Raw genomic sequence first — 23,211 nt, 5'->3', positions numbered from 1 at the left:
ATGAGAATATCTGAGACCACATTAAATATTTGGCATTCGGTTTAATTCTAGACATTAAGATTAATTCCGGATTCAATCTAATTTAAATCTAGATATCAATAAGTCTAGATATCAATTGTTGTTTGTAGGTAGTCAATCAAATATGACATTGACCATGCTAACTGCTTTGTACTAAGGGTCAAATTTCCTTGTTTCTATTGGAGCACACAATATGCTCATTGGAACGTTCTCAAATCATGCTGGGATAACATAGATCGTGTGGTTCTGCACAATGACTGCATGCTGGCCGTCAAGCAAATGGCAAAGATACCAAATACTAAGAAATTGAAGTTTTGTGTCAGTTCCTCTTTATACTCCATTCGTATGCTAAAATGTGTTTTGTGATAATGTATTAAGTTAGAAATGCAAAATTTTACTAGTTTTTTTTAAACATCTATCAAGCCGTATTGGTTCTGGTACTAATCTGTGCAGTCGTGCTTTTAAGCATTGAACCTCTGTGTCGGGGCTTCTTGTTGCCATGGAGCTATATGGCCTCTTTTCTATCAACACAACCCTCTGATGTAGTAAAGACTGTAAAACACTCGCAGTGCTGATTGTATAAAGAAACGTACATGAATAAATAAACCCATCCCATGGGGAACCAATCAGGTCCCTCTATCTATCTCTCGCTCTCACTCTCTCTGGCACCATTCCTCTATCATTGCTAATTGACTCATCACATTATGGTCATTATAGATCATGGCTCTCTTCACTCGCTATAACCCTTGTAGAAATGCCACAGCCTTTTGATGGGACTATGTAAGAGAATAAAAGCATGTAAGACTCTCAGTTTATTATTTTCTACACTTCAGATTTTTTTTATCCTTGTGGTGTAATGCTTAACAATTATATAGGACCTATCTGTGACCCTGTTGTGGTGATGTGTTTATTATGGTTTTTGGTAGGGGTTGGCTTATAGCAGTTTTTCCTTTACGATCCGACTCCGATACCTGAATTGTAAGTATCGACCGATAAAGATCCCAATCCGATACTAGTCCTGCTTTTTTCTGATCAGTGTAGAATTGCATGTATTTTAATGTATTGAACAAAACTATAACGTGTTTATGAAAGTTGACTGAACATAATGATATATGCTTTATAATGTAGTGCAATAATTTTGTGTAAAAACAACTCTCATAAAATACAGGGCCCGGTTGCATAAAGCACCTTAAGTGTAATTTTCACTTAAGTGTGTCCTTAAGTATACCTTAAGTTTTACTTAAGTTATTCTCCTATTGTCTTTGGCAAAGGAAAATCACCCCTTAAGTGTCATACTTAAGGGAAAAACTTAAGGTGCTTTATGCAACCGGGCCCAGATACTTGAAAAATGTACATGATTAAAAGTGAAAATACTTCACTACTGTACATCTCTGCTCTGGGTGCAGAATGATGCGCTTAATGGATCCGCTTCTCTACATGTATTGCGCATTCTGGAAGCTGGATGCGCTTCATTCATTCTCTTATTTACACGTACTGTGTGCGTCTCGGGCGCAGAAATAATGCGCTTAATACATCCACTTTGACTCGCTTAACGCACCTTCTGAAGTTCATAACAGTCACAACACAAAAGTAAGAGATATGTTATATGTTTTACATAAAGTGCATTGCATCCTTCCAACAGTTTATTGAGCATTTGATTCAGAGGTTTAAAAACAGTGGTATTGTGTGTGAGTGATGCGTTTCACTCAGGCCGCTTCCAATGCTTTAATCTAAGACACCCATCAGTGATTACCAACTCCAGCAAAATACAATCCTTTTAAACAAAACCAAAGACTTATCTAGTGATTATGCAAAATAATTAAAACATTGGAACATCTAGGAAAGAGTGGCATCCTAACTGTCACCTAACACTAGAGTAGGCTATGCTGAATGGAGAGTGACAGATGACAGCAGTAGCAGAGCTTTCATGAACTTAATTATCTTTTGTTTTCTCCTCACATAAAGCTATTGCATGACATAAGAAAATGTTCAAATTTAGCGCAAGAAAACTCTTTCAGCGGTTTCCTAATAGCTCATCCTTAAAGCTTGATAATATTATTCAGCACAGGATTGGATTTTGGATCGTCCCGCCACTTCCGATACCCGATCCAGCAAAAAATTGTCCATATTGACGCGATACCGATCCAGAGTATTGGGATCGCCCCACCCATAATTTTTGGAATTAGCTATTTCTATCTACATATACTGCGGGTCACCATACATGGAATTTGCCATGTTGTTTCTATAGTAGCTCTACAAACTGCTTTACAGAGCGTGTTTTGTAAATTGGTTATCTCCATCGGCAAAGAAGCGAAAACGTGATGACATCTTAGTCCAGTGTCAGCCACCATAGCGGCGGACTGAGCTGTTGGTTGCAATTCATAACCTCACCGCTAGATGCCGCTAAATTTCACACACTGGACATTTAAAAGAGCTGAGGAATATTGATTATAACAGATTTAGGAAAACCATGTTTCCCTAAGAAACAATATTGCAACACAATGAAATTACACATCAAATATATAATATGACTCATGATATCATGTTACTCTGTGTCATCAGTGAGCTTTTCTTTGATTATCTAACAAATATTCATGCCAATCTTCGAATTTCAAATGCATGACTTCCTATTAACAGAAATAAAGAAATGTTCCTTTGGTATATGAAATCCCTTTGATGGAAGAGCATGGAAGCAAACGTGTTTTGTTCATCCGGCTCCTTCCACCCATGACAACCTCAGAGACAAGCCAAATGAAACCACACCACCTCAATCCAAACAGCAGACAAACCATGAAAATGAGAAAGATTAAAGAGATGGAGAGAGAGGCATTACAACGACAGACTTGAAAGGCGCTCTTATTTTATTCCCAGGACTTCAGACTAAAAGCGCAGGAATGCAGACAAAGACGTAAAAAAAACGCCTATAAAATCAGGAGATCGGCGACCCCTTGATCTGTTCAATTGAGTGTGCAGTCACCTGCCGTTTCTTGCACTCACCGTTTCTAGCAGTGGGAAGCTTGTCATTAATTCATTACGTCGAGCACACTATATTAGCCCTCGTTAGCCACCCACTGTTTGCTTTATTTTATTTGACATCATTAGCCTTCCCTCAATAAGACAACATTTATTGCCCCCTCACCTAGCAACCTGCATCCAGGAGCAGGCAGGCATCACCTCATCCCCCCTCGGCCCACACTGTTCGCAGTCTCCCAGCCACCCTCCGGTCCCCACACCTCCCGTGTCTCGTTTGGAGAGTCAAACGGATGTCTATGGCCCAGGTGCCTCCCCTGATGACGTGTGTCATGCGTTGATGACAGGACAATGACAGGCATAGACTCTCTCCCTTTCTCTCTCTGTCTGTAGACACTTCTAAGTTCAGACACTTTTCAATGAGCCGTCTAGATTGTATCAGTTTATGAAGACTTCAAATGGATGATAACGGACCATACGTACACCACTGAAGTAGACACCGTTTATATAGTTGTGTGGGACCGGGACGGAAGTTTCTAAGGAGCACACATGGAAGATTTAGGCTCACAACTGTCTGTTTCTGCTGGATGCCATGAACGCAGAGAACAGACCTGAGGGAACCCATTGCTTTTCAAATGAGTCATTAGGTCATTATAGCCTTTGTCTCTGAGGTTTTCTGAGGGCGGTGTGTATTTTTTTTAAACCAAAGTTTATTTTGCTCCACATACTTTTCTCAGGGCCTGTTTTGTTTTCTGGCCTCACCACCACCATCTCCTTGAGAGTTTGAATGTTGAATCTTCTTTGGGTAACTTTCAAGAGACGTCCTTGGGAAGGCTAGAAATATACTTCTTAAACATAAGACTGGTAAGATGAACAATTTTGTATTCACTATTTTTCTGTTAACCTCTTGCCAACTTGCTACTGTTAAATCAAGAGATCAATCATCATTTTATGATCATCCAGTTTTATTTTCATAGCTTTTGATAACATGCATGTATGAATGTAACAAGTATTGAACTTCGTACTGATTAATAATGAGGCCAATTGGTCACCGTGGTATGCGTTTGACTTGTGCAATGGTAAATAAATGATAGCTGTTATTCAGTCACCATCTGTTGGAAAGTGTGCAGCTAGCACACAGCAAGAAAGGGTTTGTACCATATGTTCTCAGTAAAGACATCACTCACCCTATGGTATCACACACATTCCCACATCCATAGAAACATTGTGATCCTGTTATTTAAGTTAGTATACCATTGCTTAGGAATATTTTTGAAGGGGATATAAGAATATGGGTTTGTCATGTTTGGCCTGATGCTGTGCCTCACTTGCTGTATTAGCTAGATGATTTACTTCCACACAAGTTTTACATTTATTATGCTATAGACGTGATAATTAGGAAGGTATCACCCAAAACCCGGCCGTTTAAGTAATGTTCTGCAATGTGTCAATGTGCCCAGGATTTCTTACATCTGCATTAATCAGCTTATTCTGATCCGGCACAGAATTATTCCGGCAACCGTTAGAACCAAAGGAGGCTTTATTAAGAATGCATGCTATGCACCTGCACGGCAAGGCTAGATGAGACAAATGTACTGTAGTTGTAAGTTTATGCTAATGGACATCCTCTTTGAACCAATTAGAGTCGATAGTGACACCTGAAATGTCTGTTTTTCCTGAAAGTATTTTGTCGCTAATGTCAAGCTTATGCAAACATCCCTGCGTATGCACACACCATACACCCACCTACTGACTTGGTTGTTGTGGAGCTTGAATTATTAATGGCTCCAGACTGCTAAAAAATGCATCCCCAACCTTTCTATCATTCGACAATCAAGAACCAATTAGTAGAACAATCTGACGTCTTCTTTAATCTTGACCGAAAGAGATCCATATGTAGTGAAGTGTGAAAAATAGACGCTATGATAATCAGTTGTAGCAGAGAATGAGACTTTGCATACATTAACAAAATTCAGTGAAGTGTTTTGAAATCAAAAGTCCCATCAGTTTGCTTTAAGCAGCTAATCAGAAAAGACACTCATACAGCTCACTTTGCTACATGTATGAACTGCAGGTGTAATGAGACTTAATGGCAGAAAGTGGGGTGAAAATTTGCGGTCCGTGTGTGTGTGTGTGTACTTGCAGATATGGTTTACACACAAATGTGTATAATGTTTATAACAACAGTTTACAGGGACACTTCCTGTGTCCTGATAAAACAAATCAAATAAAAACATACAAATTTGTGATTTTTTATTAAAAAATGCCAATGGTTTTCTGTAATGATTAGATTTAGGGGTAGGGTTAGGGTTGAAAAAGCTAACAAAACTTGTACATGTGTCCTATGGTGTGACATAGCAAAATTTTACAAAACAAATTATATATTATGTTATATATTAGTAATATTTATATTATAAAATAACAATGAAGATAAATCTCTCTTATGCTATATTTTTAGGTGTCACACCATAGGACACATACAGTATATTTAACTACCAATATACAGTTTGTACTGTAGAAAAATCATTACAGTATGTCTGTGGAGAGTCCTCGTAAACCACTTTTGCATGAGTGTGTGTACATATATAAAATATGTATGTACTGTAATCTGAATTTCTGTCCATCTAAATGTACTGATATAACTTAATGCAGTTAACGTAGTGCACTACAGCTTTTCTCATATATCTATAATTTAGATATCTAATTTACAAACATATTAAATCTTACACTGTTTTGGCAAATATGCCAGCAATTAGTTGTTGGTCTTGGTTTCCAGGTGGATTTATGAAAAAACTGCGCCCTTACTCCGAAATATTGCATAAGACTAGCCAATCAGATAGCGGTCTGTGATTGTGCCATCCGAGGCTGAGACTATGACGTGTGTAATGCCCACTAATTAAACTGTGGAGCAAAGATTAAAATAATCACAACATTATCCAAGTATTCTTATATGCTGGAAATAACAATCATTTAAAATATATCATGTTGTGTTTCATGAATTAGTTGAGAAATAAAACAGTCTGTTTTAGGATTTTTTTCTACATAATACTATGTGATTTAAGTTGGGAGTAGTTTATTCAGAATGAAAATTTTCTCTGTCTGCCCCACTGCTTCTCTTCTCATTTTTATCCAACAATTTACATGAGAGTATATATCAATTTCTTCAGAATGAGGCCCCATTGCCACCTAAGAATAACTGCCACTGAGACTTAATCAAATGAGGAGTTTATGTCTTCCAGTTAAACTGGAATACTCTTGAGATTTCTGTGTCATTATAATTGAATCATTTAACTTTTCATAGAGCAAATTAAATGAAATTTAAATGTCTTACCATTAGAAGTATATCACACACTCACTGACAGATATGGGCTTTTATTGCACTAAGACTTTCTCATTTCCTTATACAGGCCAAGCTCTGTGTGATGTTCTCTGTGTTGCCTTTTTTAGGTCGCAGACATGATTTTTTGTAAATTTCATATTTTATTTGGCTGAAACAAAGCGATTATCTTCCTCTGCAGGTTTTACACAGGTTGACATTTTTGGAATTTTGAAATACGCAGAACAAAGAAAAAGGTTGAAGTGAGATTTATCTCATGGTTACTAATCTGCACATGAAACATTTAATTGTAGCATTCACAGGTGTAAATGGTTATACAAAATCACAAAATGAATGCGGTTGTGTGTGTCCCTTATTGAACAGGACTCAATGACAAGAAAGGTCCAATCCAGGAGAGTTTTGCAACCTCTCTGCACTGAAATGAAGGTAAGACAACAGTTTCCCAAAGAAGGATCCCAAGTCCTAAATCTGCTTGAATTAAATTGTTCAATGAGTCATACATCAAATGATTTGCACCATTAACATTTTTTTATTTAATTATATTTTTTTCACTTGGACGTTGGACAAATACGTGATATACTAATGCTGACAAATTGAATTTCATAAAATTGCTCTGTTGTGCACATAATTGGCAAAATGACCACAGGAAATAATGGGAAATGATTGGCTGCTGAGTCAGACGTCTGCAGGTTGGAGACAAATTTTCCATTGTATGAACCAGTCAATGCAGCATTATGTTTTAAATGACATGTATTGTTCTGCATAATAAGGTTTTATAATTGAAGAGTGAATTGTAAACGAATGAACCCTTAGTTAAACAACACGGCAAAGTTTTTTTGCATTTTTATCATATTTGTTTTCTCGGCTTTATCAAACAGCTTTTTTAATAAAATGCCACTGTTACCTCCAAGGGTGATGACTCAGTATGCTGTGGGCTTTACATGAGATTACATGCCAAGATTTCTTTCAGGTCCTTGGGGTTTTCTTGCATAAACTTTTAATTAAAGTCATTGCAAAGCCTTTGGAAACCAGTCACTTTGTATTACTAATCAGATGGAGACCACAGGAACATCCACAAGCCATCACCAGTTTTTTTCTATCGGAGTCTTGATTTTTCCCTGTGGCTAATACCAGTTTTTTGAAATTGTGAATTTAGGAATGATCTTTTTTTATTAATTATTCTTATGTAAATTGGCGTGGCATAATCATTTCCAAGATATGATTTTGCATAGTTTTTGCATGTTTTTCATGATTGTGTGATGCATATTATTTCTTTTTATGCATCGATGCATAGTGGAATGCTAATGATCTCTTGCTAGACCAGCATTTTCTTGAGGTTTCCTTAGCAACTATGAGTGGGAGGGGTTACACGGGGTGCATCATATTGTGTCAGAGATGGAAATAGAAATGGTTTATCAGGTTGATTGTACAAGGATCAATCTAAACAGTGTGAATTTTTTTTAAGATAAAGTTGTACGTAACACTAATGCAAACTATACATTGCCCAAAAATGTACTTCCAACCTGAGACTTTTATGTAGGCTATTTCTATTTGAATTATAAGAAATTATTTGGTCCAATTTTCAAATTGATGCAACCAAGAAAACTGTAACACTTTCAGTGAGCAGATTGTATGAAGTGCAACTGTTATCTGCTTATATGAATGTTTAAATAACTACATTTACCATCATTTTTTAATCAATTAAATTAACTTATTTGTGATTAGAGAGCAAGCGGTGACATCACACAAAGTTATTTGCATATTCAGAAGCATACTGAGAGTGGCATTCATTCACACAGCCGTGATTTTGTTGGATTATTCTGCTATTTTGAATGGATATTGTCTCAAAAATCATGTAGTCGATCGTGATCGACGGGTAGGTGACCGCATTGGAGACTGCTATGTATTATCTTTATTCCTTGCTTCATTGAGAGATTAGGGTCTAGCTCTACTGTAGGCTAATCCACATTCACTTTTAAAAGTGCTTTTCACAATCACTCCTTGAATTTGATCAGTGTAATCTGTTTCTATCAACTCTATTACAGGAAGTTGATTCCTTATCTACAGTATGTAAAAATACCAGTCACAGAACATCTGGCAGTGTGGAGATGTTTACAGGAGATCTTTAGGGACTAGAAAAATCCAATCTTCCCCTCTCACCTGTTACTGTCAAACTGTCTATTGTCCCAAGAGATCATATCTTCACCTCAAGGGTCACCTGTCTGTGCCACCAAAACAGCACAGAAGCTGCAGACGGGTGAAAAACATTACGCGTTAGCTCTAATACAAGTTAAACCGCATGAATGTGTAGGGATATGCTGACTGCATTCTTGTGTCGATTAAAAACAGTGTGAAGCCACAGGGAAGAAAGAGAGGAGGAACCTGTAAAAACCTTGAGCTTGTGTTCAGAATGACTCTTTAATCTCCATCAACACAGGACGGACAGCTCAGGCAAGACATGAGCTATGAATTGTGGTAGTGAAGCAGATGAGAACGGGAGATATAACCGTGAAGGGGGGAGGGATGTCGAGAGAGTGTGTAAATGAGAGGGGAGAGCGCGATTGAGGATGAGAGCTCAGTTCCAGAGTGACTCGCATTTTGCCCGCTCAGTTTGAAGACACCGGGAGACTGAGACCAGAGAGGAAACCTCGCAGGCGGGGCTACGTCGACTACATTCTGTCTGTCTCCGGCTCTGTGTTTCTCTTTGAACGTTTGAGGCTCCTGCAAGAATAACTAAAGCAGCCGCACCACATGCAACAGGGTGAAGATACCAAACTTCCTCCATTTCGTTCGCTTCTCTATCCAAGAAAATCTATCCAAGAAAAAAGACGGGAGGTGAGAAAGAGATGCCTTGACACTTGTGGAGTTTAAGAGGAATAAAAAACATCACGGTGTAGAGTCCCTTGTTGTGCTTTTCGTTCTCGAGTCGTCAAGGAAACCTTTGAAGTTATGACTAAAAGAAAGTGGGAGGGGAGGAGAGAAGGCTTCAAGGTCAGCTCTACGCGGGAGGAGGCGCAGGGGCCCGGACGCCCCTCCACCAGAGGGCGCTTCTCGGAGTCTTGGAAGAGGCTCAGCTCCAGACAGAGTTCTACCAAGAGGTCAGGGCTGGCCTCACAGCAAGCACTGGTAAGGAGCACAACAGCATTGGGGTGTGCTTGCCCCATCGGATGGGCTATGGAACAGGGGTGGGGAGGAACCGCTGAGAGCACAGGATCACGCAGAGATGGAGGGAGGGGTGCAGGAAACTGTCTGACTTAAGCAGGCGGGAATCTAAAGGTCCCCTTCTGTTTTAGAGGATGTCAGTGATTGGAAAGTTTCAGAGTTTCTTGTAGCAACTGTTTGCACCTATAGCTCTCATACATTTAATGCACAGGTGATGCTGATTGACTTGATTACTGTTTCTGTATAATCATGCAGACAGCGAAAAGAAGCTCATTTATTTAGCTGCTGTTACCTGGATATATACCCTTACTGTGCATTCTCCCTGGACCATGTGTCATCTGGGAAGCCGTTTTGTTGTTATTATGTGATCTTTGCTCCATGTCATGAGTTTTAGTCAAGTTGAGGAAAATCTCATCTGTTGTTGTTAACACAGGGCGTGTGACAATTCAAGCGAGAAGGCTCCAAACCCCTGATGTCTGATCTAATTTTTGTTGATTTGGAGTCGGTGAGAGTTGATTAGCACGGATTATTACTGTAAGAGGGGAAACTCAGTGGGTCAGTCGTTGCTAAGCACAAGAGCGTGCCCTGAAGCACGCGCCGAACCATCTGTCACACACCAATGCCTCATGCTCAGTGCTCTTGAAGTCTCTGTTCAGGCATTCTTCTGTCACTCGTGTGATACTTCAATCATACTATTTAATTGACTTAGCTAGAGTGGCAGGTACATGGGAAAATTCTTAAAGAACCTATGAAGACATACACGCATGTGAAAGAGGCCATAAACTTGATATTAGTGTGCGTTGTAGTCAACAAGTACCCAGCACAAACCGCATATTTAAGGTTTTTGTTTTCTTATGATTTAGGAGATTTTAGGACAATTTTGGGGGTTGATATTTACTAGGTTATTTGTTTGGAAAATAAGGGTAGTGCCAAAAATCTAATTGTCGGAATAAAATCAGAGCATTTCAGAAGATTTTTTTTGGCATGTTTCTTCTCTTCCACTGTATGATGAAACTACTGCCTGTGGGTTACAAATCCATACAGTGAGTGTTTACTTCGAGTTTCATGTGTGAGCTCTGTTTTTAAATATTACGATAGTGTTAACAGTATTGTCTTGTAGGCGGATGTGTGATTATTTGTGGTCATGTTGCTATAGAAACAACTCCACTTTAATGTACAGTATCACACTGAAGACTGGTACATATAGGATCACACGTCCATCAGCTTGTGTTGAACGTTTTTACTAATATACTAGAAATATCTAGTCGTAAAAGACCACTCGCATCCACTGCCGCAAGTCTCATCAATTCAACCGCGTGCAAAAATGTATTAGACATTTCTTTTCAAGTTTAAGATGCTAAAATGAGCTTAATTTCCTTAAGGAGTTGGGCACTTTTATTGTTGGGCACTGTAAACCAAGATAGAAAAAAACAGCAAATGGTGTTATGGAGACACAGGAGAGATTGTAGTAGTCCTCACATTTAGGTTTACATCCTAAATCGCAGGAAGTTTGCTTCCATGCTCCGCAAACGTTACATTAGGTACTAAGTGGCAGTGCAAACAGTATGGGGCATGTGCATGCCAACACAAATGCTCAAGCAAATGATATCAAGTAGATTTTGAATCAGAGAGGGGTTTTGTAAGTGTGTAGATACGAACCTTGGCAACTGTAACCTGGAAACAGAATTTTGTATTTATCTTTCATTGTTTCTTTGTACGAGTTTGTCTCAGTGGGAGGTGTCAAGAGGTGGGATAGTGTGTTAAAGTATAGAAATAGTCAATTATTTTTTGTGTTACTCTTTATGAGACCCAGTTAACCTATCTCTTTAATTTTGGACTTAATTTTGAACGACCTAAGAGTGAATAAATGATCGATTTTTTAATCTTTGGGTAAACTATCCCCCAAAATATATAGCAAGCTATAATCCTCAACCTACAAATGGTTTACTTTTTTGCACTGTAAGTGTGCGCTTTATTGTCAAGACACACTAATGTTGTGATGTTGTAGTCGTGAAGTAAAGTCAATTTTGATTTCTTTGTTGGCTTTGACTACAAAGGCTGGTTTATGACTAAACTAAAAATCCATCTTGTGCTCAGTGGGGGTTAAGGGAGTCTTAAACAGCATTTGGCTGGTCAACTGCAATAGCAGCGGATCAGAGTTTGAAATGAGCTGTTACGACCTGGGGGGTGTGATTTTATGCTACCACCTCAGGGCTTTAAGCCTGGCGGATGGGGCTTACTTTGGTTGTTATGGCAACTGTCGCATATATCGCCCTGCACCCCATTTATAGTCGTCACGACACCACAAATATGCCACTACCATTCAGATGTTGACTTTAGATTTTGGAATTGATTCCTGTCACCTCGCAAATTTTGTCAGATATATGAAAATTAGAAAAGATAAAATGCTAAAGATTCCATTATGTTCCATTTTATTCATTGCTGCCAATACAAGATGTAACGTTCCACTTTTTTGTGACCCTCCATGCCACTGTAGACTAACCCAGGTGCCTAGGTCTCAAATCACCATCCAGTAACAGATGAAATAACAGGTGTGAATTGGAAAGGTCCTTCCTCAGGTAAAGCCGGCTGGGCTCATGGGAGGGAGAGTCTCCGACAGCTGAAAAAGCCTAACAGAACCCAGCGCTGCTCTCAGCAGATTACTGAGCTCACACTTCTGCCTGTGTATATTTCTGATAAAAGCTTTTGCTTAAAACCCAGTCACCGCAGGGACCCAGGGAGCCTGTTGCCAGAATAGCCTCAGACATAGCATGGTTTTTCCATATGTATTTAAAAATAAATACACATCAGCCTAAAGTACAGAGAACGTGTTTTTGAACTATTAATAAATCTATTGATTTAGTAGGTTATTAAGAGTCGCTATCTACCTTTAAAACACCCATTTATCCCTTCACACACTGGCACGTCTCATTGTCTCTAAACAGATTACAATCAATTGATAACGTCCAACAACCTAACTAATCAATGCATTTGCACCAGATTAATTTATCTTGGCAGGTTTTACCTCCGGCTCTACAAAAGCTAGCCTTCCTCATTCCATATAGCATCACATTTACTACGGCTACTGTGAAATGCAAAGCGAATGACTCCTGATCCAACCTGTCTCATTATCATTCCCCATCTCGAAATGGCCAGGGTGGCCGAAGGTTTATGCATCCATTTAGTTCTGTGTGAATGGCCCCTTTCGCGGTCAAAGGGAATGCAAGGACTATAATAAACACCATTATATTTATAAAATCCGGCGGACTTTTATTGCACTATTCCTATTAGCCACTAATTGCCAGGTTGCCTTGGTAACACACTTGGCACAGAGAACTAATGTAAAATTTATGTCAAGCAAGTGTGGCATTTTCCACGCTCACAATATGTTAGCATAGTTGCACCCAGCTCAGGGATCAGGGGTACAATATAATGGATATCCATCCTGCTAACATTGCAAAGATACAGATATTTGTATTACATATATCTGTTCATATTTCTTTTGTGTGTTTAAAGCTCTACCAACAGTTACTCTCTTTTAGTTTATTAACACTTAAATGATATAGAACAAACTATAAAAGTGTTTCAGGACTTAAAATGGATGACCTTGCTCCCCTTATATTTAAGTACGTATACTGTAAAAGGTTTCTCATTTTGAAGGTGATTTTCTTTTATTCAAGGATATTGTGATATCTTACATTATGATAATTCTGTTGATTTTGTCTATCTTTAGTGTATATTTATTTCAGAAGGATTTTTTTCATGTGATTGGGGCAAACATAGTCGGACCATCATTCAAAGTAAGTTTAAAATCAAATCCCTCTAAACAGTCTAAGAATAGTGGCATGCAAATCATATAAAAAAATGAAGCTTGTGTGTTTATTAAATAGTTTTACAAATTTGTTTCCAGCTTTTCTCAGCTCTGTTGAACACATTTTAGCATTTTAAATCCATTTCACAGTTTTTCCTGGAAAATCTGGACCTGAACATAGCTAAGGGTTTAATTGCATGTTACAGACTCAATACATATACAAAAATAAATGTAAATATAATTTGCATTACAGTTACACATGTTTTAACACATTCCTTAATCGCTCCCCTTCGGTACCTTTTTGGATTTCTTTAGTGTTTCAAAAACCAAAAACATTGGTGAACCATTTTTCTGGTAAAGTAATTGTGAATTTTCAGAGGTTTGTGACTAGTGCACATAATTGTAGAGAAATTAAATAGATTAGCATATTAATAGGAAGTCATTTACCCCTGAAATTATCATTATGAAGGAAAAAGGAATGTCACCAAACAATTGTCCTGTGCAGTTTTTTTACACGTTCATAATCAGCTCATCTGCTCTAACAGGACGGAAAGTCTTGTATCTTTGAAATAGGCCAATTAGTGGCCTTCATATCTCTCCACAGCCCTTATTAGTCGGACAAAATTTCTAACCGAGGAAGACTGGAGCAAGAATAGCTCGGGCTTCATAGTCAAAGCCTGCAGAGGTGAAGTGCCAATAAATGCCTTAAATCGTCAGCACGATCCTATATGAAAACCGTTTGGATGTTTTATCAAGCTCCCTGTCAAGATGAGCAACACTGTTTGGATAAAGCAAAGCAATAACTGTCAGCAGATGAATCAATTCATTTTTAATCCATATGAATGCTTTTTTAAACTTGAATGGGGCTGTAACATTTGCTTGAAATATTTCCATCAACGTTTTGTTTTGCGGGATTTTGCGATGAACAAACACCTTATATTTGTCTTCTGGAGTTTTGAATGTCACTTAGGTGACATTTAATATGAGATAACTTTCTGAATGCCTTTGTGTGGCATATTAAATATGCACAGTCATAAACCTGCCCTGGCATTTCTAAGATGGTCGTATTCTTCTTTTGTTAGCTGTATGGGATGAGTGAGAATTGCTCTTGTCCAGACCTGCCGTGTGTTTGCTTTTTCGTCAGTTGTCCCTGCTGGAGACTCACACATTTACTGTATAATTCTTTGGATTTTCCTTTGCTTAAATGAGTGACGCTTACAAAACTCTCTTTTACCTTTTCCAACATTGTTGAATTATTTTCTTTGTCTAACAACCTCTTTGACTTCTTTGCTCTTACAGAATGTTGCGTCTTTGACCCTGTTGATTAGTTTCTGGAGGTTTTATTTCATTCCCTGTGACCTTATTCTTTGTAGCTCATTCTCACCTGATTTCTTCTTTCTTCACTTTCTCTTAAAAAATGCTGTTTTGATCTCTAACTACAGAAAGCAGCATCACTGTTTAATGACTCTGCCTTTAATGATGGAACCTGTAGCCTGTGATGCTGTAGCCTATAGCGTTTTGGATGCTCTGTGATTACAGTGAGACATCATTGGTGATTCATAACCTGTTGAGGTATTTCGACTCTTAAGTGTTCTCCAGCGGAGAGACCATTTTTTCTAATTTCAATACAATCGTAGCGTTTATTTTATCTTTAATTTGGTTGTAGTTTTCTTTAGTTCTCCTCTGTGAGGTGGAAGGTGCTGGTTGAGAATTTAATTGGCTGTCAAGGGAAAAAACACTTCTTATCTTGACAGAAAGCCACTCTGAGTTTCAGGTCGTGTTTAAGTGTCATTGTAGTGCCATCTAGACTAGCTATCGTACCGTGAAAAAACAGTTAGCCTACATGACAGACAATATGATTGGAAAAAGTCTAGTTTCTTCTCTATGAGTTAAGTCTCGCTAGGTTTTATTTTCTGACCTTTATCCCGGGTGCTGTGTTATTGACTTACAGTTCGACTTTAATGTCAAAATATCAGTGCTACTAATTAAATGGGTTGTTCGCTCAAAACTGAAAATTCTTTATTATTTACCTCTTGTCATTCCAAACCTATATGACTTACTTTCTTTTGCAGAACACAAAAGAAGATATTTTGAAGGACGTTGGTAACTGGCACCCATTCACTTGCATTGGTTTTGTGTCCAAACAACCAACAGCATTGGCCCCCATTGACTTCCGTTGTGTAGACACAAAACCACCGAGACATTTCTCAAAATATCTTCCCTTGTGATCATAGAAGATGGTTTTGAACAACATGAGGTGAATAAATGATAACAGAGTTTTTTTGACTGAACTATCCCTTTAAAGTTAATAAACATTTTGTCATCATTTTTCATTTCAAACCTATTTGACTTCCTTTCTTCGGCAGAACACAAAAGAAGATATTTTAAAGAATGTTGTTAACTGGCACCCACTCACTTGCATTGGTTTTGTGTCCAAACAATAGGTGTGAATGTCCAAACAACAGAACTGAATGGGTATCTGCACTGTTCGGTTGCCAATTTTCATCAAACTATCTTCTTTTGAGAAAGAAAGAAAGAAAGAAAGAAAGAAAGAAAGAAAGAAAGAAAGAAAGAAAGAAAGAAAGAAAGAAAGAAAGAAAGAAAGAAAGAAAGGTTTGAAATGACAAGAGGGTGAGTAAATGATGATAGAATTTACATTTTTGGCTGAACTATCACTAAGTCATTTTAACTTGCCAGCTGAGAGCTCACTCAAAAGCAAAACAAATCAAATATATCTTGAGCTGTTTGAGCTTCACATATGGGAATCTGTTGTAATATAACAGGAAACGCTAAATACTCCTTGTCAAGAGCAGATTTGTTTTCCCCCAAAAGTTTTTAAAAAGCAGATAGTTACAGAGCATAGGCAGAGTTTAGGCAGAAAAAAATTGATTGATGCAAAAGATTTTATAATGTAGACTTGACAGTGAAAAAAATTTCAAATGGCGTTTAAGAAAAACTCCCCACTGGTAAAACAGATGTGTATGCAGTGTAGATGAAAAATGAGAGGAGGGCTAGGGAATATGAGAGATGTGCTAGAGAATAGAAAGGAAATAATGTGATGGGCATAGAGAGAATACACAAGGTTGCTGTACAGTAGTTTATGAAGGACTTTCTAGAAATGTTGCTAGTGAACTTTGCAAGTAAAGTTTGCTGGAGGTAAATGATGTGATCTGTTGCTATAGCAATAGCAATTTTACTGACACAATAAGGCTTAAAAATGCATTGTGTAACTGTGTGTGTGTTTGTCTTGTGGGTCATAAAGATGAGATCCGGGAAATAAAATGTACTTAAAGGATTATGGTTGGATGTGTTGAACTTGTAAGTAGCCTGTGTGGCAGGTTTATAAATAATGAACATAATGATGAATGTCTGCCTGCTGTTACCAACCTTGCTTTGAGGAAAAATACAATGGAGAATTTGGATTTTGCACAGCACCTTTTCAAAATTGTCAGAATTTTTCTAAGCGTTTTTGTCCATACAGAGACAGTTAACGAGTGTTATAAAAGCCAAGCAAGATTTTCAGTAAAAACTTAAAGGGACAGAACACCCAAAAAATGAAAATTCTGTCATAATTTACTTACCCTCTTTTCAAACCTGTATGCCTTTATTTCTTCTACAGAACACAAAAGAAGATATTTTAAACAATGCTGATAACCAACAGCGGTACCCATTCACTTCTGTTGTATGGACACGAAACCAATGCAAGTCAATGGGTACCGTTGTTGTTCAGTTACCAACATTCTTCAAATTATTGTCTTTTGTGTTCTCCAGATGAAAGAAAGCTATACAGGTTTGCAATGACAAGAGGGTGAGTAATTGATGACAGAATTTAAAATTTTGGGTGAACAAATGGCTACAGCAAATACTGCATATATACTATTTTTATGTCACTTTTATTATGTGTTTTTGGAGCTTGACAGCTCTTGGTCACAACACACTTTCGCTGTATCAAAAAAGCACGACATTGCAACTCCTTCTGCTTTGGAACAACACATACCAAATTTTCATTTTATAGGTGAACTATCCCTTTAACACAATGGCTAAAGATCTTTTTACGGGGTGTGTGACTGTTTTTGTCTAACATGTTCAGTCTTATCTTCGAGTCTAATTGGTGTTTGATGGCAGCTCACTGGGTCCTGTGGGTTGATGCCTCCAGATGGGGCAGTGAATATTAGGAGATCAGCCAGTGGAGGTCTTCCTGAGAGAGGGAGGAGACCCAGCGGGAGGGTCAACCCATCCTCTGTCTCCTCCACAGCCCCACCGAGCTGCTGTTATCCTCTTGCCTTCAGGGACAGGCTGAGCATCACAGGCTTAGAAAAGCAGAAATAACAGTGAAATATTCCCACTGCTGAGACGCGTGTCTCAAATATTCATACCAAATGCACACTCACGTACCCCCGGAACAAAATATAAACAGACTAATACAAACCAAGTCCTCATCTGTCACAAGATGCACAACAATCAGATATGCCTGCAGGGCACACACACACACTTTCTGGCACACTCATGCATGCACATACAAATGCTTTTACCCACAAACAGTATGGACAGTTGTAACATACATCTTTACATATACCCAAACAACGCTTACTGTAGCAGCGTTTAAACATGGGAAGAAATGTGATTTTAATGAATTCATACTCTTCAGAATCATTTCACAGTAGGCAATACAATGTCATTTGCTGACTGGCAGGTGGGAATTGGTTTCATATTCACACTCGTCAATTTGCAAATCAGATCTGGCACAGGCACAGCAGAAGAGAATAGCTTCGACATGAAATGCTTCTCTGTTTACCACTGCTTCTTAAATCATCTGCTCTTTTTTATTACTTCTAAATTAAACTGCAGTGATTCTGTTCATCCCCAGATACAATGGCAAGATTATTTGACCTCAAATGATTCGTTTTTTTGGGTTGGATTGTGTAAATAAACTACATTAGACAGAACATCATTAATGGATGAATGTTGCTTTTGTGTATTTTGCTTTGTTATTTTTTTTAATATAGATCAGATCTACAAAATGTACTATCTCATGCTTCCAAAGCCTCTACAGGCATTACTTTACATTCAGAAATACTGACATAATTACATTCTGCTTGGAAGCACTTCTTTCCCGAAGCACGTTTTTCTACCTGTCATATTCTTGCATTCACACATTTTCATCCACTACGGCTCAAATGCTCTAAACAGTGACCATATTTGTTTTGCTACTGTATATTGTCTAAAAACTTTACTGTCTAAAAGCTCTTTATTTATGTTCTTTTGCATTTCTCACTATTATTTCACTTGCATTTTTTGTTTGAAATGTTTTAATAACAAGTACTGCATACTTTTTTTTACAAAACTGACTTGTTCTGCAACATTGACTATACGTTTACATGCACCCTCATTATGGGATTATAATGAGATTGGCAATATTGCGATTTAAACAAAAAGAATGTTGGTAACCGCACAATAGTGGTACCCATTGACTTGCATTGGTTTTGTGTATGGACAATAGCTGTCAATGGGTACCACCATTGTTTGGTTACCAACATTCTTCAAAATATTTTTGTGTTCAGCAGACGTTGGTGAGTAAATGATGAGAGAATTTTAATTTCCGGGGTGAACTTTACCTTTAAACGCAAATCGGTGGAAAATAATTTATTGCCCGATTATGATGCTGCCAGGACTCGGAGACTACAGATATGCAGTGGCTGTTCTGTATGCAGGTATACATGGTCTTGATCTTGACAGAGTAAGACAAATAGCACTTTCAGGATTACAATTTATCCGACAGGTTCATCAGTTCTTGCTTCTGTGATGGTTCTTTTTATTAACTTGCTTATGTCTCCCAAATATTTGGACAAAACCGTACAAATATGTTTCCTTGGCAAATGAGTGGTCAGTCATTGAACAAAACCAGCTAATTGTAATTATACATGGTGAATCATGCTCAAGTGGAAATTGAACAGGTATGCCGTTCTCAGAGGTTTTCTTGTACATGAACGGAGATCAGCCATTGTATCATTTCGTTTCGATGATTTACTTTTGAAAATATTTAATTCTAGACTGTGCAGCCCTGCTTTTAGCTTCTTAACATTACCAAAAAAAGATTATTCGCTTAATATCGATCAGTGTGAGGATGTGTTGAGAAAGTTGTGGAGATGACCTGTTAGAGACGAGAGGGGATGGAGTCCATGAGACAGGTAGGTTTATTGGAGAAATCAGCTTAGATCAGGGCAGAGATGTGAAGAGGAGAGTGTTGTGTGTGGGTAGGGAGTGATTGTGAATGCATGGTGTGCCTGCTGATGGCTACCACCTTTTAAAAGTGGCATTACCAGGTGGGAGAAGTAGAAGGTAGTTAACAGTCTGCAGATGTGTGAAGTGCTGATCATGTTGTGGTGGGAAATGGATTTGGCCAAATCTATCAGAATAATGCCCCTTCTGAAAATTTTGGGGTCAAGTGATCTCTTATTTTGATAATTTTGTGGCTACAGTCAAGATGTTCCTCTTCTTGGAAGTGAACACAGAGTTCTGATTCTGGTGCTGAAAGCTTATCTCTAACCGTGCTGCTTTGATAGAGTCAGGAAGTACTTTTTAGATCTGCTTTTGACAGGTTTTCTCCTTTGAGGGAGCTTAATTTCTCCACTGCCTGCCTGTTTCATTAGTTTTACTCTTTGGTGCATCTTTTTGTGCGAATGGTAAACTCTCACTGTAGGCATCTGTAATTTGCATATTAGTTAATTATTTAGTGCTACAGTGAGTTTTGCTCCAGCAAAATATTTAGAATAAAGATATAGATTTAACATTCATATTTATTAAGCCCAAACAGTTACTGAACAGATAAATACTTGATCCTGAATATATTATTGATATTTTAAAATACCTTTAAAACTATTTTGTTTGGCATGTGGAAGGATTTAGTGGCCAGTACGCAGTGTTTTATATTGGCACAAAATGTCTGATGTTAATCTGGAATGTAGGCGGTTTATTATAATGCTTATAGGAAATTTGTTGAATGTGCTTTACTTTTGTTTCATGGTTGCTTAAGTCTGGAAATTTGTTGAATGTGCTTTACTTTTGTTTCATAATTGCTTAAGTCTGGAAATGTGTGTATATAAATGTTATTTTGGTAACACTTTACATTAAGGTACCCTTTATAAAGCATTTATAAATGTGTTCATTAATGATAAATAAGTCATTTACAAATGCATTATAACTGCATGAATAAAAAGAGGGATTCTAACAAAATACCTGCCAAATAGTGAGCCATTTTTAACTCAAATGTTATAAATGCTTAATAAATGTATTTATTCATTATTTATTTGACTCGAAAGCAGATTCATTATTATCTTGATGTTGTTTGCAATATAGGCTGTCAGACTGGACACTGTAAGGTGTTATGTTGTTTATCTCATACCTGTATTTCGGTAGAATCCCCCTTTTTATTCATGCAGTTATAACTGCTTTATAATGCATTTGTAAATTACTTATTAATCATACTGTTTTCTTAAATGACATTCTTAACAGAAAATATAGTGTAAAATGAACGATCTCTATAATTAATATAAATGTTAGTATAAGAAAAAGCTGCATCAATGAGATTATATTCACCAGCTCAGTTTCGAGGTGTTGGTAGGGATATGTTTTATGTGATGGCCATCTAGTGTCTGAATAGTTGTATCACACAAAGAAAAATGTCCTACTGCACAGTGTTTCCATATAAGCGAAATCATATGGAGAGGAATAACTACATGTGAGATGACATTTAAATAGAGCAAGGGTGGTGTTGATGTCACTCTGGGTGAAATATACCTATTTATTAATAAAAAAGAGAGATAAGAATTATAGTAACACAAACAGAAAGAATGAGGAGGAAAAATAAGGACTTGATAGTCATATTGAATGCATTTTGCCCCAGCTGTGCACATTAGCATAAGTACTTGATGCCAGTGGTGTTAAATTATTATCGTGGAACACGAGCAGAGCTCATACAGTCCCAAAAGTATCCAAGCAACACGCACTCCCACAAACTCTTGCTGCACTGGTTTCAAAATAGCAACAAAATCCCTTTGGTGCAAATTCAACCATCTATAATACAAAGTGACATCAAGTAGCATGAGAGGCCACCGGGTGGGCGTACCTCCTCCCGATCCTGATCTCACGAGTGCTGCAGTATCAAGGAATATAATTCAGCGATCATTCACTTAGGTAAGACGGTCTTACTGTAAAGCCAAACAACACCAGTATTTATTTTAAGCAGTGCAGTTTTACAGACATATGACAAGTTCTACCACTAGGATGAAAGATCATATGGATTTTATGAGGATTAAATGGAGCTTTGACAATAGACCACAGATATATTTTCACAGTCAGACAACGCTGATAAACGAGGCGGGTCACAAATAATCGCTGGCCCTTTTCAAAACTAAAGAAAGCAAATGGCTCATTACAGTGATGAATAAGGAGAGTTTCATTTTTGCCTCCCATAACCACACAGCATCCATTACAATACACATAATGTCCAGAGCTCTAACAAGCAAACATTTTACATAATTTTATCCTCTGGTGAGTACAAAAATAGAAACGTACCATTGGTTATAATGTACTGAAGACGTATGAGGTCTAAACAGGTCTATACGGTGAAATGATTTAAAAGCTTGTTAGGAATGTAAAGATAGCCAGAACACATGAAGGACACTTTTCTCCAGAAGAAGTGACCATACAAAATGGATTGGGTACGGAAATGCCTTTTACAATAAAACCGCAAGGGTGCAAAGTCACAAAGATGTCTGCAGAGATTAAAGGATGATGCAGTGTGGTAAGAGCATTCGCTTCTGTGACGGTTTCAAATTGGATGGGACTGGCATGCCCGAACTAATAAGACTTGCAACCTGAGCTCATTACGAGACAGTTCTCGCCCCATCATCCCTTCTGAATAATGATAAGGGTTTCCGCGCTGTTGTTATAGTCTTCAAATGGGTTCACCTGAGAAGCGCCATCCTATAGAATCAGCCTATTGAACAGTTGCATGTTGAGTAAGTCTTCATCATTCAGGTATGATAATGAAACAGTTTTGGTAATAGGTACTGAAGCTGTATACGTATTATATAGTTTAAAAAGGTCTTTGCCAAAATCCCAGTTAGTTTAAAACCTCATTGAAATGATATTTTTTCATTTTAGACTGTTAGTTTAAGTTTTTCTTACAGTTATAAGAAGCAGCAGGTAAATTAGAGTGTTATCAGTGTAAATTGCTGTTTTCAGAAGAAACTCGCAGTGCTTTGAGTCACACAATGACAGTCTCAATGAATGTCTAAGGGTTGTGAGAATGGCCATTGCACGGATAAGTAAAAGAGAAAATGCATTAATAACGCGTTATGGTTATGTATCCTTTTTTGAGAGAGATATATTGTTACCGCGGAACTGTTTGTTAAACAGATTGTGCTTTTCTTTAAGTGCAGAATATATTTTTCTTGCTCTTTTTCATAGAAATCCCCAGTCTTGTTTTTTGACAGTAAACAGCATATCATTTCATACATTATTAATCCGCCATCAATCGTTAGTGTAAATCACTACTGATATTGAGATCTGTCCTCAAATGAGTGCTAGTTAACCAATACTTTGTGCGTGTTGTTGTTGTAATATATACTGTAGAGATGCACTGAGGTATTGGTCGATAAAAAAAGTTTTTCACACTATCGGCATGTGAAAATGTTAAGAAACATGATCAGTTTCATGTTCAATCTTAATATATGATATTAATTATATGAATTAATAACATTCAGAAAGTTAGGAATCGGTATCAGCAGATATCACTGACTAATCGGCTATCCGTATTGGTGGAGAAATTTTGTATCGGTGCATCTCTGGTAATGTATAATTCTGAGGATAGCACCTACACACTCAAATACATTTGCATGTGCACACATAA

The 23,211-nt window shown here is 37.7% G+C and overlaps 1 protein-coding gene across 10 annotated transcripts in view; it reads left to right on the top strand.

The window, feature by feature from the left end:
* Positions 1-6,688: 6,688 nt before the first annotated feature.
* Positions 6,689-23,211, top strand: part of trpm3 (transient receptor potential cation channel, subfamily M, member 3) — a 115,299-nt gene continuing 98,776 nt past the window's right edge. For 3 of the 10 annotated variants that reach the window (XM_057362968.1, XM_057363061.1, XM_057363022.1), the window contains exon 1: positions 8,793-9,451. In XM_057362968.1, the coding sequence (XP_057218951.1) occupies positions 9,275-9,451 (177 nt within the window). In that variant the 5' untranslated portion in view covers positions 8,793-9,274. Of the gene's footprint in view, positions 6,752-8,788; positions 9,452-23,211 lie in introns of those variants that run through there. The other 7 variants (XM_057362994.1, XM_057362957.1, XM_057363069.1 and 4 more) reach the window with 5 other exon arrangements.

The sequence above is a fragment of the Triplophysa rosa genome, linkage group LG2 (assembly GCF_024868665.1).
Source record: "Triplophysa rosa linkage group LG2, Trosa_1v2, whole genome shotgun sequence".
Classification (NCBI taxonomy): Eukaryota; Metazoa; Chordata; class Actinopteri; order Cypriniformes; family Nemacheilidae; genus Triplophysa; species Triplophysa rosa.
The sequence above is the reverse complement of the archived record's forward strand: the minus strand, read 5'-3'. Positions and strand labels throughout refer to the sequence as shown.